Source organism: Pelophylax lessonae (genome assembly GCF_965119305.1).
Source record: "Pelophylax lessonae genome assembly, chromosome: 1".
Taxonomy (NCBI): Eukaryota; Metazoa; Chordata; class Amphibia; order Anura; family Ranidae; genus Pelophylax; species Pelophylax lessonae.
Genome location: NC_138768.1, coordinates 230,685,220 through 230,704,166, shown reverse-complemented (window position 1 = coordinate 230,704,166; position 18,947 = coordinate 230,685,220). Strand labels below are relative to the sequence as shown.

At 45.7% G+C, this 18,947-nt stretch overlaps 1 protein-coding gene across 2 annotated transcripts in view; it reads right to left on the bottom strand.

Moving 5' to 3' along the window:
* Positions 1-18,947, bottom strand: part of MLXIP (MLX interacting protein) — a 183,182-nt gene that overhangs the window by 46,025 nt on the left and 118,210 nt on the right. For both annotated transcript variants that reach the window (XM_082251487.1, XM_082251488.1), the window contains 2 exons: positions 15,860-15,969; positions 14,395-14,989 (listed from right to left, as the gene is read on the bottom strand). In XM_082251487.1, the coding sequence (XP_082107613.1) occupies positions 14,395-14,989; positions 15,860-15,969 (705 nt within the window). The remainder of the gene's footprint in view (positions 1-14,394; positions 14,990-15,859; positions 15,970-18,947) is intronic.

Here is an 18,947-nt window from a genome sequence, read left to right as displayed (position 1 = left end):
AAAAAAAAAAAAACACTGACTATGATCCTAAGAACACCCTCCTTACAGTCAAGCACGGAGGTGGAAACAATGTTTTGAGGCTAAAATAAAATGCCAATTTCCCCAAAGAGAAGACCAGCATTAGCAGCAATGATAAGTAATGTTGCAATATAAAGTCCATGCAAGAAAAGAGTCCATATCATGAACCAGGAAGCAGTGGATACAAAGTCACTGATTGGTGAAACAAACAGGTGCAGGTTGCTGAAGCTAGATGTAAAGCCGTCACCACACCTAGTGAAACCCTCTCCCCTTAAGAGTTGCACTCCCCAAAAAGCAGATTTTCACAAGCCCATAGAAAACATGATCCTAATCAACCAGGATGGATCTCCTGATGGAAGACATTCCTCAAAACTGGCTGGCCCTGGTACTTAGCAGGTAGAGTTTAAGAAGGATCTCTCCAGATGAATGTAAAACCGCCAATCAATAAATCATGGAAGAAAGGGAAGGATCGCTCATAGTGTAACTTGTGAAATTTTATTGATCCCTTTAACAAAACCCCCCTTCACAAAATGCACTTACATGGACAATAAAAACATTCCACATATCAAATCATTGACGATCACCTGCATCTCCAACCGGCTCACCGTCCCGCAGTGTGTCCCCGATGTAGAGGAGGTAATGTACTGTCCAAGGCTAGTATCATGAGCCGCGTGGTCACGCCCTTACGCGTATCGTCAGAGGGCATGCCCTCTGACGAAGTCCTATGACGATACGCGTAAGGGCGTTACCACGCGGCTCACGATACCAGCCTAGGACAGTACAATCCTCAAAGAGAACCCTGAAGATGGGTCGTGGATTGGTCTTCCAGCATGACAATGACCCAAAACAAACCACCAAGGCAACAAAGAAGTGGCTCAAGAAAAAGCACATTGGCTAGGCCACTCCATAGCCTTAGTCTCCAGACCCTTATCCTAAAGAAAATTTATGGAGGGAGCTGAACTTCCAGTTGCCAAGCAACAGCCAAGAAACCTTAAAGGATTTAGAGGAGATCTGCAAATAAGAGTGGACCTAAATCTCTCCTGGGATGTGAGCAAACCTGGTAACCAACTGCAAGAAATGTCTTACCTCTGCTTGCCAACAAGGGTTTCTCCACCAAGTACTAAGTCATGTTTTGCTTGGGGATAAAATACTTATTTCTCTTACGTCCTCCGACAGTCGCCGCCTCCTCTAAGTCATCACTATTAGGTATGGTCTTCCTATCCGTAGGAATAGCTAGGCATATAGACTTAGTCTAAAGACAAAAGGCATTAGCATATACACACCCATGGGGGCTGTCCCACTGGTCAATACCCCCCCTGCATCACCACTCCCAACTCAGTTTGGTAGCATAGCAGTAGGTATAAGAACCCCAAAAGAGGGGCGGGGGCGGCGACTGTCGGAGGACTCAGAGAAAGGAATTTTACAGGTAAGATTTTACAAAAATTCCGTTTTCTCTTAAGTCCTCCGACAGTCGCCGCCTCCTCCAAGTCATCACTATTGGGATGTCCCAAAGCAGTATAGACATGAGGGGTGGGAGACGCAACCATAGAAAAGGCAACGCAGTACCCACATCAGAGAAAGGAATCTTACATGCACCGTAAGAACCAACTGGGCAACAGAAAAAAACAATGCTCAACAGGAGCAACAGCCCAGGAAAGCAAATGCCAACAGCCAGGGACCCAGAGAAAAAATTCAAGGGTCCATCATGGCACAGCTGCACTGAGAACTTTGCGGCCTAAAGAAGCATCTGATGCCAGAACGTCTACTTTGTAGAACCTGGAAAAAATGTGCACCGACGCCCAAGTCGCAATCTTGCACACCTGGGCCACCGAGGCCCGATGCCAATAGGCCCAGGACGTACTCACAGATCTAGAAGAGTGCGCCTTAACAGGGAAGGGTGGAACCCGTTCCTTCAAAGCATAAGCCTGCTCAATGGTCTGTCTGATCCATTTGGCAATAGTTGCTGCGGACGCAGCCATGCCCTTCCGAGATCCCTCAGGAAGGACAAAGAGGGAATCAGTCTTCCGAAAGGATTCCGTAGACGACAGGTAAACCCTGATCGCCCTGACAACATCTAAGGAATGCAAAGCAATCTCCTTTGGATGCTTAGGCTTCGTACAAAGCGAAGGCAGAACAATGTCCTCATTAAGGTGAAATTCAGAGATCACCTTGGGAAGGAAGGATGGGGGTGGTCGCAAAACCACCTTATCCTTGTGAATGATCAAGTAAGGGGAGCGGCAAGACAACGCCGCCAGCTCCAACACTTCTGCGAGCCGAAGTGATCGCCACTAAAAAGGCAACCTTCTTAGACAGCAGAGGCAACGATATCTCCCTGATGTTTTCAAAGGGAGAACACTGTAACGCAGACAGAACCAAGTTCAAGTCCCATGGAGGTAAAGGCTCCTTCCAGGGAGGAGCCAGATGTCGCACACCTTGAATGAAAGTGCGCACCAAGGAATGAGACGCCACAGGGCGCTGGAAAAGGATAGCCAGAGCAGACACCTGGCCCTTTATCGTGGCCAGCGCCAGGCGCTGGTCCACTCCAGACTGGAGAAAAGCCAAGATTATCGACACCGAGTAAGAACGAGGGGAGAACCCCCTGGACTCACACCAGGTGAAATAGGCTTTCCAGGTACGGTAATAGATCTTACCAGAGGAGGATTTCCTAGCCTTGATCAGGGTAGGGATGACCTCAGGGGATAGACCCTTGTCCTTCAAGACCTGGGTCTCAACAGCCAGGCCGTTAAAGCCAGCGACTGTAAAGCAGGATGGAAGATCGGACCTTGAGACAGGAGATCTTCCCGCAGAGACAGACGCCACGGAGGCGCCACTACCAGGTGAACAACATCAGCGTACCAGGACCGGCGAGGCCAGTCTGGTGCCACCAGAATCACCATGTGCGGTTCCGAGACAATCTGCGAAGGAACCGGGACAGTAACTGAATCGGAGGAAAGGCGTACATCAGATGATACTGATGCCAAGGGGCCACCAACGCATCCGAGGCGTCCGCCAACGGGTCGCGCGTTCTTGCCACAAACCTTTCCACCTTTCGATTTAGCCGGGATGCGAACAGATCCACGTCTGGAGATCCCCACCTCGCACACAGCATCTGAAAAACCTCCGGGGCCATTCCCCTTGGTCCAGAGTCTGGTGGCTCAGATAGTCGGCCTGCCAATTGTCCACACCCGGAATGTGGACTGCCGAGATCGCCGGGACATGAGTCTCGGCCCAAGACAGAGTGTAGGTCACCTCCCGGGCCGCTCGAGCACTCCTGGTGCCCCCCTGGTGGTTGATGTAAGCCACCGCGGTAGCATTGTCCGTCTGTACGCGAACAGGCTGGCCCTGGAGACGGTCCGACCACTGGAAGAGACAGAGTTTTATCGCTCGTAGTTCCCGCACATTTATCGGGAGGGAGGACTCCTCCTCTGACCAAGTGCCCTGGGCAGACAGGTTGCCCAGGACTCCACCCCAGCCCGACAGACTGGCGTCCGCGGTAACCGCTGTCCATACCAACTGGCGGAAGGACTTGCCTTCCGCCACCGACGGGGACTGGATCCACCACAGAAGAGCCAATCTGGTCTGGCGACTCAAGGAGACATCCAGATCCAAGGACTGAGGAAGTCTGTCCCACCTGACCAGGATCTCCGTCTGGAGAGCCCGCGTGTGGAACTGGGCAAAAAGGTATCGCCTCGAAGGCCGACACCATCAACCCCAGGCCCTGCATGCAGGTCCTGAGTGACTAGGACGGATTGTCCCTGAGGGACACGAGTTCGTCCCGTAAAGTCCGGAGCTTGTCCTCCGGCAAAAACACTTTTGCCTGAGCAGAGTCCAGAACCATTCCCAGATAGGGAAGGCGAAGCGACGGGGACAACGCTGATTTTTGAATGTTGGTCCATCCGAACTCCTGGAGCGTCTGTACCGTGACGGACAGATCGCAGTAGGCCCAGGACCGGTCCAACACCCTGGTAAACACCCTGGGTGCCGAAGCGAGACCGAAAGGTAACGCCACAAACCGGAAGTGAACCTCTGTGATAGCAAACCTAAGGTACCGCTGATGACCCTTGAAAATAGGGATGTGCAGGTACGCATCTTTCAGATCTACCGAAACCAGGAATTCTCCTAGACTCAAGGAGGCCACAACCGAACGGAGAGACTCCATTCGAAACTCCCGAACCCGCCCGAAGTGGTTCAGCACTTGCACGTCCAGAATAGGACGCACTTTGCCCTCCTTCCTGGGCACAGTGAACAGATTCGAACATAAAAACCCCCAAAACCTGTCCCGATGAGGGACAATCACTCCCTGAGCAAGCAGGTCCTGCACCGCGTGATGCAAGTCCTGTAGACGCCCCAGAAGCAGATGAAGATTGGAGGGAAAGAATCTGTCCGCCGACCGGGAAAGGAATTCGATCTGGAAGCCCGATCGAACGATTTCCTGGACCCACCTGTCCGATAGCCGGAACAGCCAAGGTTGGAGGAAACCGCGCAAACGTCCCCCCCACCCCTGAAATGGGTGAGGGCGCCCCTTCAGGTAGAGGCGGATTGACCCGCCGAGCCGGCATTGCCGGACTCCTGCTCACCTGCCCAGGGCTTCTTCTGGGTGCCCTGGGACTGGAAGGTCTTGCCCTAGGGATGGGCCCGAAAGGACCCCCGATTAGAACCAGACGCAGAACCCCGCCTGCCTCGAAAAGACTTGTTCTTCGGGTTCTGGGGCATCATAGAGCACATGCCCCCCGTAACGCCTGGTACCAGGGTGTCCAATGCCACGCCAAAAAGGCGAGAGCCAGCATAGGGAGAATCAGCAACCGTCTCCCTTGATGACTGGTCGGCCGACCAGCTCTTCAGCCAAATCAGTCGCCGTTGAAGCACCGCGACACTAGAGAGCCACTGCATCACACAAGTACATGACTCCCTGGTGGATTTGATCCACCAATTGTAGCCGGGCAGGTGTAACACCAGCCGACACAAGATTGCGCTTAAGCATCCTAGTCCAATCAGCAGCCGCCTGAGCCACCAGAACGGACGCGAAAACAGGTTTGAGCAATGAACCCGCCACCGTATAGGAATGGCGAGATAGGGACCCCAACCGCCGGTCCGTGGGACCCCGGAAAACTGGGGCATCCTCAGTAGGAACCAAGGTAGCCTTGTTCAGCACGGCCACAGTGTGATCCACATGTGGAGGCACACACCATCGTGAGTCCGTAGCCGGATCAAAAGGATAAAGCAACCCAAACCGACTAGGTACCAGGAATGGACGTTTTAACGTGCGCCACTGTTCATTAACAGTGTCATGGAATTCTTCTGGGCAGGGAAAAACCTGCGCAGACTTGCGGGTCCTGTGCGTCCCAAACGGGGACACAACGCCCGGAGGACAGGGCTCATCCTCTAAATGTAAGGTGTCCTTAACAGACACAATCAAAAGCATCCATGGTCGCCCGTTCTGCAGGCGACCCCGGGGAGGGGGCATCAACCCCTTCCATCTCAGCCTCCCCCTCAGACCCCAAGGGGTCCAAGGATGAGCGGGACCCTGAAAAGGACACGCTCGCAGCAGCCAAATCCCCATCTGAATCAGAAGGGAGAGAGACAATCTGGGACTCCTATACGCAGCCCGTTCAGACATCAGCAGTTCCTTATTCGCCACCGCAATTAACGCGGGGCGCAGCGGGGCCACAGAAGAACTGGGACCCCCCACTAGAGCTGGAGGAAACTCGCTTTCCTGAGAATCCATAGCTCAAGTTATCAGAAAACCAACTACAGTGCAAAAAAGATGTACTGTCCCTTTTAACAGCGCTGCGGTGTGCGCAGCCCACCGCTACTGCAACAGTGATGAAAGACTCCCAAAGGAGAAAAGAAAGCTGAGCCAGAAGCGATATACAGAGGGAAAACAGAGTGATAACCTGCAGAGCCCGCAGAGCATTGCTACCAGTGTCCTTGCTGCTGATGGAATGCTGCTGGAGAGGGCTGGACTAAAGCCAGACCCCGGGAAAATGGCTGCCCCATAGGAATGCATTGGAGGCTACGCCAAAATGGCCGCCGACATGCGGTCGGACCGATCGTTCCACTGCCCACAAAATGGCAGAGGATGGCGCCAAAATGACATGTACAATCGCCCCAGAGGAGCTATACATGTGTGCTCACAGTAAAGATGGCGGACCGCGCGAAAATGCACCGCTGCGGTCGCCGCACAAATGTCTGCACCCCCAAACATGCACCTAAGGTGTCACAGGTACAGGGACCCCCGGCAAACATACAGATCTGCACAAGCGAACCCCGCAGGGATCGCACAGGGAGTCACACATGCACAGACATGGGGAACACACAGCAACACAGACTGCCACCCCAGACAGAGGCCCCACACAGAAGTACTTACCAGTACCAGATGGCGTGGGGGAGCCTCTATGCACGGATAAACCTCTGTCCTCTCTGACAGGGAGTGCCGTGAGCCAGGGACATGACGCTGCAGCATCGCAGACGAGTCCTGTGAGGTAGCCACCTCACGGCTGCATCCCTGCAGCGAACAGGGATGGGTAGTTCTTAATGCCAGGGCGAACCATAGCTGAACGCTCGATGGCGGGCTGGGGGTCCATCTGACCCTCTGTGCCCTGGAGAACCAGGGCGGTCAGTCCGAATCCCAGCACTGCATGATCCATCTTCATCCGAAGAGAAGACTAACACTAGAAGCTGACAAAATAAACAGCTAGTAAAGTAAGAGAAAAAAACTGACATTTTCAAAGAAAATCAAATAAAAGATTGGGAAGGCTGAGACTGAAGCCCCAGCACAAGGTAAGCCTGACTATTCCTGACGCTAGGCAAAGTAAAACTGAGTTGGGAGTGGTGATGCAGGGGGGGTATTGACCAGTGGGACAGCCCCCATGGGTGTATATATGCTAATGCCTTTTGTCTTTTGACTAAGTCTATATGCCTAGCTATTCCTACGGATAGGAAGTCAATACCCAATAGTGATGACTTAGAGGAGTCGGCGACTGTCGGAGGACTCAGAGAAAGGAATTTTACAGGTAAGATTTTACAAAAATTCTGTTTTTACGCACTAAATTGCAACACAAATTTATAACATTTGCATCATGTGTTTTTTCTGGATTTTTGGTTGATATTCCGTCAATATTTAAAATACACCTATGATAAAATGATAGACCCTTCATTTCTTTGTAAATGGGCAAACCTACAAAATCCACAGGGGATCAAATAATTATTTTCCCCCACTGTATGTAGCAAAAAGTTAGAAAAAAAGGCAATATGACAAAAGTTCCCCCTTCTATTCACTGCATAAATTAATCCAGGGCTCAAAATTTCGTCCTGAGCTACTAGTCAGGCCTTAAGAGTTACTTGCCACAGGTTGCCCCACGCAGGGGCAGGGCGGAGTGTCAAAAGAGTCAGACAGGGCAGGCTGGTGGGTAGCCTGCATGAGTGTCTGGATCACAGTGTAAACACAGGGATGGCCTCAGTCTCCACTATGAAGTGTGTTCTTGACAAAACTGAGCTACTGCTGAAGCAAAGGTCAAGGACATGACTGTGCTACCGCCTGGCAAGGTTCGCCAAATCACAAAACTGGCTGAATTACAAATCCTTTGGCATGTTCAACAGTATCCATGTAATTGGCTACTTGCATGGAGTGAAGCTTTAACTCTGTTACACAGATTCATGAACATAAATTACCACTAGGTGTCTCTGCACACTCAATATGTAGTATCATAGGTCTTGAGAGAGTAAAAAAGTGTGCCAAGATAAAAACATTGTTGCCACGTGTAAATTGGAATAAGTTTCTTTTTCAGCTCTGGACTACAGAGCTACGCTGTTTGCCATGGGCAACATAATTTTTGCAGCACACCTTTTACACATAGGCACCTAACAGCTTTAGGAGCAGCTTCAGGATTAAACACCACATATACTAATCTGAATTACAAACAATACAAAGATTTTTACATAAATGGTAAAAATCCAGAAAAAGGTCATGCACACAGAAAAAGATTGCTTACATTTCTAAACAGTAAAGCTTACAAAAAACGACAGCTGCAAAGATGCAGGTTCTTCTTTTAAAGTATGTAAGCCTTCATCTTTTCACCGTTTGCTAGAGCACACAATATGGAAGGAAGCTCTTAAAAATGTAATAACTACAGTGTATTCGGAAAGTATTCAAAGCGCTTCACTTTTTCCACATTTTGTTAGGTTTACGGTCTTATTCCAAAACTGATTAAATACATTTTTCTAAAACTTCTACAAATACCCCATAATGACGTGAAAAAAAATCCCATGTACCTTATTCCCAGTCTTTGCCATGACACTCAAAATTGAGCTCAGGTACATTCTGTTTCCACTGATCATCCTTGAGATGTTTCTACAACATGATTCGAGTCCACCTGTGGTAAATTCAGTTGATTGGACATGATTTGGAAAGGCACACACCTGTCTATATAATGTCCACAGTTAACAGTGCATTTCAAAGCACAAACTAAGCCATGAAGTCCAAGTCCCTACAGTGAAGCATGGTGGTGACAGCATCATGCTGTGGGGATGTTTTCCAGCAGCAGGAACTGGGAGACTAGTCAGGATTGAAGGAAAGATGAATGCAGCAATGTACAGAGACATTCTTGATGAAAACCTGCACCAGAGCGCTCTGGACCTTAGACTGGGGCTAGAGTTTATCTTTAACAGGGCAACGACTCTAAGCACACAGCCAAGATAACAAAGGAGTGGCTATGGCACAACAATGTCCTTGAGTGGCCCAGCCAGAGCCCAGACTTAAACCCGACTGAAAATGGCTGTGCACCAAAGCTTCCCATTCAACTTAATGGAGCTTGAGCGGTCCTGCAAAGAATAGAAGAAACTGCCCAAAAATAGGTGTGCCAAGCTTGTAGCATCATACCCAAAGACTTGTAATGGTGCCAAAGGTGCTTCAACAAAGTATTAAGCAAAGGTTGTGAATACTTATGTACATGGGATTCATTTTAATTTTTAATAAATTTGCGAAGATTTCAAACAAGCTTCTTTCACGTTAACAGTAAGGGGTATCGTTTATAGAATTTGAGGAAAATTATGAATTTAATCAATTTTGGAATAAGGCTGAAAAAAAAGGTGGAAAAAAGTGAAGCGCTATGAATACTTTCCAGGTACACTCTACCTTTTTCTATTCTTTTAGTGGTTACATAGCTGAAATGCATCTCCTTTACTCTGCAGAGATGGGGCACTGCTAAGCATATCAAGATGTTGGCCAACTGCAAATGTTGCCAACAAAAAAAGAATATCCCAATTACACTCACCAGCCACATTATTAGGTACACTAGTTCAATTGCTTATCAACACAAATTGCCAATCAGCCAATTACATGGCAGCAACTCAGTGCATTTAGGCATCTAGATGTGGTGCAGACAACTTGCTGAGGTTCAAACCGAGCATCAAAATGAAGGAAGGAAATTTTAAGTGCCTTTGGCACCAACAACCTCGCCACGTTCAGACAGTCTGGTCTGGGTATTTCAAAGACTACTGATCTACTGGGATTTTCACACACAATCATCTCTAGGGTTTATAGAGAATGGGCCAAAAAAGAAAAAATATCCAGTGAGCGGCAGATATATGCATGAAAATGCATCATTTATGTCAGAGGTCAAAGGAGAATGGGCAGACTACTGGTTTAAGATGATAGAAAGGCGACAGTAACTCAAATAACCACTCATTAAAACCAAGGTAGGAAGAATAATCTCTCTAAATGCAAAACACATTGCACCTTGAAGCAGATGGGCTAAAAAAGCAGAAGATCACACCAGGTGCCACTCCTGTCAGCCAAGAACGGGAAACCAAGGCTTCATTTCACACAGGCTCACCAAAATTGGACAATAGAAGAATCGAAAAACGTTGCCTGGTCTGATGAGTCTCCATTTCAGCTGTGAAATTCAGATAGTAGGGTCAGAATTTGGCGTAAACATGAAAGCATGGATCCATCCTGCCTTGTATCAATGGTTGGGGCTGGTGGTGTAATGGTGCATGGTGTAGGTAGGGGATATTTTCTTGGCGCACTTTGGGCCCCTTAGTACCAATTGAGCATTGTTTAAATGCCATGACCTACCTGAGTATTGTTGCTGACCATGTCCATCCCTTTATGACTACAGTGTACCCATCTTCTGATGGTGGCTTCCAGCAGGATAATGCACCATGTCACAAAGCTCAAATCATCTCACTACTGGTTTCTTGAACATAATGAGTTTACGTTACTCCAATGGCCTTCACAGTCACCAGAGCTCAATCCAATAGAGCACCTTTGAGATGTGGTGGAACAAGAGATTCGTATCATGGATGTGCAGCCAACAAATCTGCAGCAACTGCGTGATGCTATCATGTCAATATAGACCAAAATCTCTGAGGAATGTTTCCAACACCTTGTTGATTATGCCAAAGTGTTAAGGCAGTTCTGAAGGCAAGAGGGGGTTCAACCAGGTACTAGCAAGGTGTACCTAATAAAGTGGCCAGTGAGTATGTATACACAGTATCTAACAAAAGTGAGGACACCTCTCACATTTTTGTAAATATTTTATTATATTTTCCATGTGACAATGCTGAAGAAATGACACTTTGCTACAATGTAAAGTAGTGAGTAGTACAGCTTGCCTAACCGTGTAAATTTGCTGTCCCCTCAAAATAACACACAGCCCTTATTGTCTAAACCGCTGGCAACAAAAGTGAGTACACCCCTAAGAGAAAATGTACAAATTGGGCCCAATCAGCCATTTCCCTCCCTGGTGTAATGTGACTGGTTAGTGTTACAAGGTCTCAGGTGTGAATAGGGAGCAGGTGTGTTAAATTTGGTGTGATCGCTCTCACTGAGGATCTGAAAAAAAGAATTGTTGCTCTACATAAAGATGGCCTAGGTTATAAGAAGACTGCCAAAACCCTGAAACTGAGCTGCAGCACGGTGATGAAGACCATACAGCGGTTTAACAGGACAGGTTCCACTCAGAACAGGCCTTGCCACTGTCGACTAAAGAAGTTGAGTGCACGTGCTCAGCGTCATATCCAGAGGTCGTCTTTGGGAAATAGATGTATGAGCGCTGCCAGCATTGCTGCAGAGGTTGAAGGGGTGGTAGTGTCAGCCTGTCAGTGCTCAGACCATACGCCGCACACTGCATCAAATTGGCCTGCACGACTGTAGTCCCAGAAGGAAGCCTCTTCTAAAGATTATGCACAAGAAAGCCCACAAACAGTTTGCTGAAGACAAGCAGACTAAGCACAAGGATTACTGGAACCATGTCATGTGGTCTGATGAGACCAAGATAAACTTATTTGGTTCAGATGGTGTCAAGTGTGTGTGGTGGCAACCAGGTGAGGAGTACAAGGACAAGTGTGTCTTGCCTACAGTCAAGCATGATGGTGGGAGTGTCATGGTCTGGGGCTCCATAAGTGCTTCCGGCACTGGGGAGCTACAGTTCATTGAGGGAACCATGAATGCCAACATGTACTGTGACATACTGAAGCAGAGCATGATCCCCCTCCCTTTGGAGACTGGGCCGCAGGGCAGTATTTCAACATGACAACGACCCCAAACACCCCTCTAAGATGACCACTGCCCTGCTAAAGAAGCTGAGGGTAAAGGTGATGGACTAAGCTGAGGGTAAAGGTGATGGACTGGCCAAGCATGTCTCCAGACTTAAACCCTATTGAGCATCTGTGGGGCATCCTCAAACGGAAGGTGGAGAAGCTAACATCCACCAACTCAATGATGTCGCCATGGAGGAGTGGAGTGGAAGAGGACTCCAATGGCAACCTGTGAAACTCTGGTGAACTCCATGCCCAAGAGGGTTAAGGCCGTGCTGGAAAATAATGGCAGCCACACAAAATATTGACACTTTCGGCCCAATTTGGACATTAGCACTTAGGGGTGTACTCACTTTTGTTGTCAGTGGTTTAGACATTAATGGCTGTGTGTGGAGTTATTTTTAGGGGACAGCAAATTTACACGGTTATACAAGCTGTACACTCACTACTTTACATTGTAGCAAAGTATCATTTCTTCAGTGTTGTCACATGAAAAGATAGAATTAAAATTTTAACAAAAATGTGAGGGGTGTACTCGCTTTTGTGAGATACTGTATCTCAGAGATTTTATATCTCTTTTTTGCTTTCTGTGGTAGTTACTGGAGTCCTGCCCTGCAGTGTCTCACTACCAAAAACATTTTTTATGACATTAGGGGTCCATGCAAGAGGTGCTGTCAGGGCCGCTTAACAGTACAATTTCAGTGTTCCAGATGCGTTTCTGCATGTACGTTTTTATTGCATTTTTGAGCCGTTTTGGTGCATTTACCCCTTTATTCTTGGTCTAAAGTTAGGACATATGCGTTACAGTGCAGTTTACAGTGTTGCAGAGGTGTCTCATAAGAAAAATGCAGCATATTATACTTTTGTTGACTGCACTGGAACGCACTGAACTGCTGTGAACAGGGCCATTGGACTACATAGAAAACACAGCACATGTGTTTTATGCATATTAAAAAATGCACTTGACTAAATCTGGTGCGAACCAGCCCCCAATCAATTGCCACTCGAACAGGTGTGGCTGCCTGTGACAAGGGCAGCTGATTTCAGAAAAGAATGCACAATGCATTGGCACGGCATGCATTGGGCTTGGCGCAAGCACAAATTAGGAGAGTGAGAGCTGCATATGAATAACATTGTAACCCCTAACCAGGAAGAAGATTAACTGGAAGAATCAACAGATTTCATTAGCAAACAAAAGCTTCTTGGAAAAACAAATGTCAGCACAATACTGCACCTTAGCTGAGTGCCCCATTGTTAATGCAAAATAACACCAACCGTACTTCCAGGACAAGCTCCAGCAACCACGGCCTCAGCCAAACTTCCACAGTGCGTAAGGGACAAAGGAAATACCTGCATATGTACATGCTAGTCCCACCATAGCATTGCCATCATCATAGGAATTTAACATCTAAGCATACACTGTTCAAGCAGAACAGCCAATATCATTCGCCACAGGACATGACATGATAGGTGTAAAATAACCAAGAGTTTAACAGTCAAGTTAAAAGGGCCCATTCACATTTGAATCATGTTTCATGATTTGCACTATTCACATGCAATTCTGTATAGTGCGATTTCAGTCCCATTAATTTTGAATGGGCTGAAATCGCACCACATCAAAATTACTGCGTGCACTACTTTTTGAAACGCATGGCAACTGCATTGTTTGGTACGTTTGTCCCTTGCGCGCCTACGCACTGCATTTCTGATCTGCGTTTGCAGTGTAGTTAACTTTGAACTGACCGCTGCAGCAAACCGCAAGAGCAGTGCCGGAAGCCGCATGGGAAAACGGTTCTCCCGCACTGCATTCTAATGAGAACGAGCCCTTAACCTGGCTGTAAACAAATGAATTAGCGTACATTTGTATGAAAATTCTTATTACATTCGATGACTCAATGAAGCTCATTCTAAAGTATGTCAAACTTTCCCAAACAAAAACCACATTCGCTGTTAAAAATGCCTTTGAGAAAACATTTTCCTTCCTGCTTCTTTGAATTTGGTCTACACTGCGGTCGGAATGATGTCGATCTGACCCCACTAATGATTATAAAATAGAATGAACATTCTTAAAACTAAAAAGTCTGAACAAAAATTGTACAAATGTATGCACAGCGTTAGTCATGGTTAACCTAAAGTAATCGTAAAGTCTTTTTTTTTTTTAAAAACAACAAACCTGTTATACTTACCTGCTATGTGCAATGGAATAGCACAGCGCAGCCCACCAGAACTCCTCGCTCCTTTTTCATTCCAAGTGCCGCCATAACAAGCCGCTTGCTTTGGGGGCACTTGTACGGGCTCAATACCAGCCATGTGGCAAATGACACGACCAGACACTCTTCCCTGCTTTTTTTTACCCTCAAATTTAATTTAGTTTTATTGCACTCCACCATCTTCAAACTCCCAAAGCCAGGGAAGCGCAGACCCCAATTATAAAAACACTGCAATGAATAATGTGTGGCGTTTGCTTTCTACGTTTTGTCCATACTGCTGCTTTTAAAAAGGGAACCCTTAGAATATCAATAAAAACTTGAATAAAACCATCTTTTTCCCTTCAAATACAGGTCGGAATGGTGGTGCATATCTTGTAAGGAAGCAGATTAGTTGGCAGTATTCTCTCAGCCCTGGTTTTCATGTAGCACATTCATTTTAGCTTTCAGACTGTACATTTTTCATTTAAATCGTAAATATATATATATATATATATATATATATATATATATATATATATATATATATATATATATATATATATAGAGAGAGAGAGAGAGAGAGATTTATTTAATTGAACAGATTGACAGGAATTCCATGAGGCTGAAATCTGTGAAACCCAACACTTACCAGGAGTAAAAAGCAAAGATACAGTCTCTTGCTGAGGAGCAGGCACAATTTTTGGAGGCTGCTTTTTCTGCTTAGCCCCAGAGCTTGAAATAGTAAAGTACCCATGGGTTTGGGGGGCAGTCTGTTGCATTACCCCAGGAGTTTGCACTGAAATGTTGCAAGGCACATGTTGCTGCGTTGTGAGAATAAGGTTCTGGTTCTGACTGAAGGTAGTTGCAGAAGGATTATGGGTAAGTGTAGCAGAGGCCGTGTGCGTAATAACTGAGGCGTTACACATGTGAAACTTATCAGTGTCCGGGCTAACAAAAGAGGGCTGGGGTGCCAGGCGAGGATTCCGAGGCCTTTGTTGACCAGGCGGCGTCTGGAAGACTGTAACTGGAGGGGGGCACACTGGGACAAAACCATGCTGGTTGTTTATAGAAGTGTCTGAGTTAAACTTGACTGGTCCATGAACAGTAGAAATATTGCCCAGACTGGATGCCCGTTCCCTCCTCACTTCAGGGACTCGCGAAAGGATGGAAGGACCTGGGGATGGGATCAACTCCTCATCAATAGTCACAGATGCAAGGCTGCCAGACGATGGCGAGGCCGGAGGCTGGAACACAAAAAAACGATAAGGTCACCTTGCAGTCTAGATAGTATTTTTAGAATGAATTTATTATCCCCCATAGTAACACAGAGGACAGATTTTTATTGGTGCCTGCTCCCACTTCTGCAATGCTTGCCTAGGCGAGCCCAGGAGGCTGCAGGACTATTCACAGAGCGTGGCCAAGTTCAGTGGGGAACCAGCTGTTCATCGGGGAGTCACAGCCAACTCCTGTATCCAAGATTGCAGTGCTGAGGACCCACAGCAGCAATAAGAGGCTGCGGGAAGACAGTGGACTCCAGGCACTGGTAAGTACCGGATTTTATTTTATTTTTCAAAGCCAGCAGCTATAGTATTTGTAGCTGCTGAGTTAAAAAGAAAAAACAAAACCCACAACTGAAGTTCCTCTTTAAATTGGAACTTCACTCTCCCAATCAACATTGATCATTTTTAATCCTCATGCTGCTAGCATTAGTAAATAGATAGGAAAGTATATTATATTTACTGGTTTAAAACTTTTTTTTGTTTACATTTCTTCAGTTACTTCCTGGTTTCTTGCCTAGGCAAATGATGTCATGCATCCCAGAAGTCTTCAGGAGGGGAGGAGGGGTTTTCTCAGCTAAGCACACTATCGTATGCATACTTGGGCTAAGGGCAAGTAAATTCTACATGAATCATGAGTCCTTACTTTAAGATGGCCACAGGCAGAAATGTGAGGGGGTTTTTTTTCAAAGCGATTTCTCAGCAAAATAAATAAAGCACAGACATGGATAGATGGGGGTGTTTGCTTTGAATAATAAAAATGAATTGAGTTTTGGGTTTGTGCTGCTTAGATGTAGTGAAGATCCACTTTAATTCTTGTAACATGCTAATCCTTACCGCCATTGTCTGGTTACAGGAATGCAAAGCAGGGTCGGGCAGTGGGACGGCAGGCGCAGAAGACGCAGAAGTAAACAAAGTAAATGGCAGACGGTTGCCAGAGAAAAGATCTAAAATCAAAGAAAAATAGAAGTTAAGCATTTATTTATATACAGCCACTTTAATACATTCAGTTTTAATGCAAAAGCAATTTAACCACTTCAGCTCCGGAAGATTTACCCCCTTCATAACCAGGCCATTTTTTTTTTTCCATTTGAAACTGCGCTACTTAACTGGCAATTGCGCAGTCATGAAACGTTGTACCCAAACAACATTTTTTTACTCAAATAGAGCTTTCTTTTGGTGGTATTTGATCACCACCATTTTTTTTTGCGATAGGAACGAAAATTACAACATTTTGGTAAAAAGAAAAAAAAATATTTTTTAATTCCTGCTATGAAACCTACAATAAAAATAAAATCTAATTTCTTTATACATTTTTTGGCCAAAATGTATTCTGCTAGATGTTTTTGATTAAAAAAAATACCAATAAATGTAGATTGATTGGTTTGTGTGAAAGTTATAGCATCTACAATTACATTGTGTATAATTATATATATATATATATATATATATATATATATATATATATATATATATATATAGTATTTTAGCTTTTATTTTTTACTATGAATGGCAGCGATCAACGACTTCTGGCGGAAAATCTGACCCCAATGCTGGCCATACACTATACGAAAAATCGTTCAAACTCATTTATGAAAAACAAACACTCGGCCGTGAGAGAAAACGATCGTGCCATCATGCAATTGACCGATAATTCGTTTAATGGACAGAAATGAATCAGTTTTTTGTTAGTTTTTTTTTTCACATATACCTAGTGCAAACAGTTTGGACGAGGAAAACATTAACCTTTTAATTTATCGTTCGGTAGAAAATTTCCAAACTTGTCCTTTGTTTTTTTGGCTCAAAAACGTCACAACCAATTACCGATTTGTGCCCATTAACTGGCCGAAAAATGAAAGAATTGTCCAAATGATCGAATTTTGGCTGATTTTTCGTATAGTGTATGGCCAGCATAAGTGATGCTGGGGGGAACTAACTGCCACTGACATCACCAGTAACCTTAGTGATCAGTGATAATACTATAAACTGTCACTGTACTAATGACACTGACTGGAAGGTGTTAACACCTAGGGTGATCAAGGGTTTAAATATGTGGCTAACAATGTGTAATGTGTGTACAGTGTGCTGCATTTACTAACTGATCTCTAAGCTTCTCATTCCTGCTTTGCATGGATGAGAAACACAGATCGTTCCCTGTGACCAGAGCTCCGTGTTGAATGTCAACACAGCTCTGGGCTGAGAATGTATACAGCTGATCAGCATGTCTCAGCCGTAAATCATTGGCTGGGAATTGCTGACAGGCTCCCGCTGAATACAAATCACAGTGGGAGCTAAGCAGAAAGGGGGGGGGGGGTTGCGCAGGTGCGCACCCTGATCCCGTAAACAGGTCACTTTGTCTACAGCAGCCGCTGTCGATCCTGCCAGTGGAGTCCATCTAATGCAGCTTCTTGTAATGCCATGGCAACAATGCTGACCTTCTCCTGAATTCAGAGCAGAGTGGACCTGTTTGCACTATAGTGGGGTGGGGAAAAAACATGAAGGATGTGGCCTTTAGCATGGTCACAGTCAATTTATAGGCCTATAGCTTTTTCATTCCACTGCTTTCTGAATTGACAGCATGGTCTCTGCTGCTGACACCACCTCACTGGGACACTGGAAACTGCAGCATTAGGGGGGGGGGGGGTAGTGTAGAAGCATGTGAGGGACAAATCGAGGATCTCGCTCAGCCAGGGAAAAGTAAAGAGTTAGTTTATTTTAGAAGGCTAGAGCATCACATATTAACTGGTTTTGGAACTTTAGACTGATAAACAGGAGCTTTTAGTTGTACTTTATAAGATTTCTAAATATTAAATGTATTGAGCTTTTCTATGAAAAGAAAACTGGTTATATGCTTCCAAGATACAAACTGGCAGCACAACTAGATATTTGAGATATAACTTTGTAATATTTTATCTAAAATGCTAAATGTTGCATGTAGAAACATGAGACAATATCCAGAAATAGTTTTGCATAAAAACCTACCTGTTCACTTCTGTGCAGCCCCTGGTTAAGTGCAGGTTCACACTGAAGCGGCACAACTTCGGTGTGCGCCGTGACTTGCACGGACTTCATATAATGAATGTCTATGCAAGTCGCTCCGAGGTCGCCCCGAAGTAGTTCAAGACCCTTTTTCTAAGTCGGAGTGACTTGTGTCGCTCCTATTAGAATGGGTCTTGTAGCACTGCATGTACAGCGACGGACCGCGACTTGTCAGGCTGACAAGTCGCCTGACAAGTCCCGGTAGTGTGAATGGAGCCTAACTGTCAAGCTCAATGAAAAAAAAAAAAAAAAAAAAAAAAAAAAGTCCTTCAGGGTAGAAACACTGTTTGGGAGGTTTTCCCACCTTTTGTGACAGAATACACTTTGATTTATGCTACCTAGGGGCAATACTAGATTCTGCTCAGTTCACCATATACTAGACCAGTGTTTAACCTTTTTTCAATCAAAGCACCCTTTAAAATTATGGACAATCTTGAGGCTCCCCATTCTAAAATGTAAAAGCTATTCTAATAGTTTTTCATAATGCAGGGAGCGTCAAACAAGGATGATATGCAGGCAACTGACATCTTCCTTATCAACTGATGTCATTGGTTGTTAGGACCCTGGCAGCTAGAAGGTTGTAATGGTGCAAAATGAAAACCTATGGCTTTGTTTAACTAAAAAGGCAGGCATCATCAACCAACTAGCTTACATACAATTTTAGGGCAATTTTTAGGCATTTTGCCAAGGCACCCCTAAAGAAACCTCAAGGCACCCTGGTTGAAAAAGGTTGTACTAGACTGACATTAGGCCGGACTGCAGAAATGTGTAAACGTATAAAGATTTAGGCTGGACTGTTCAATACTTAGGATTCCATTACTATGCAACAAGGGGTTCTTAACCTTCTAGTTAACCATCCATATTCCCATCGCACACATTCCTGGAA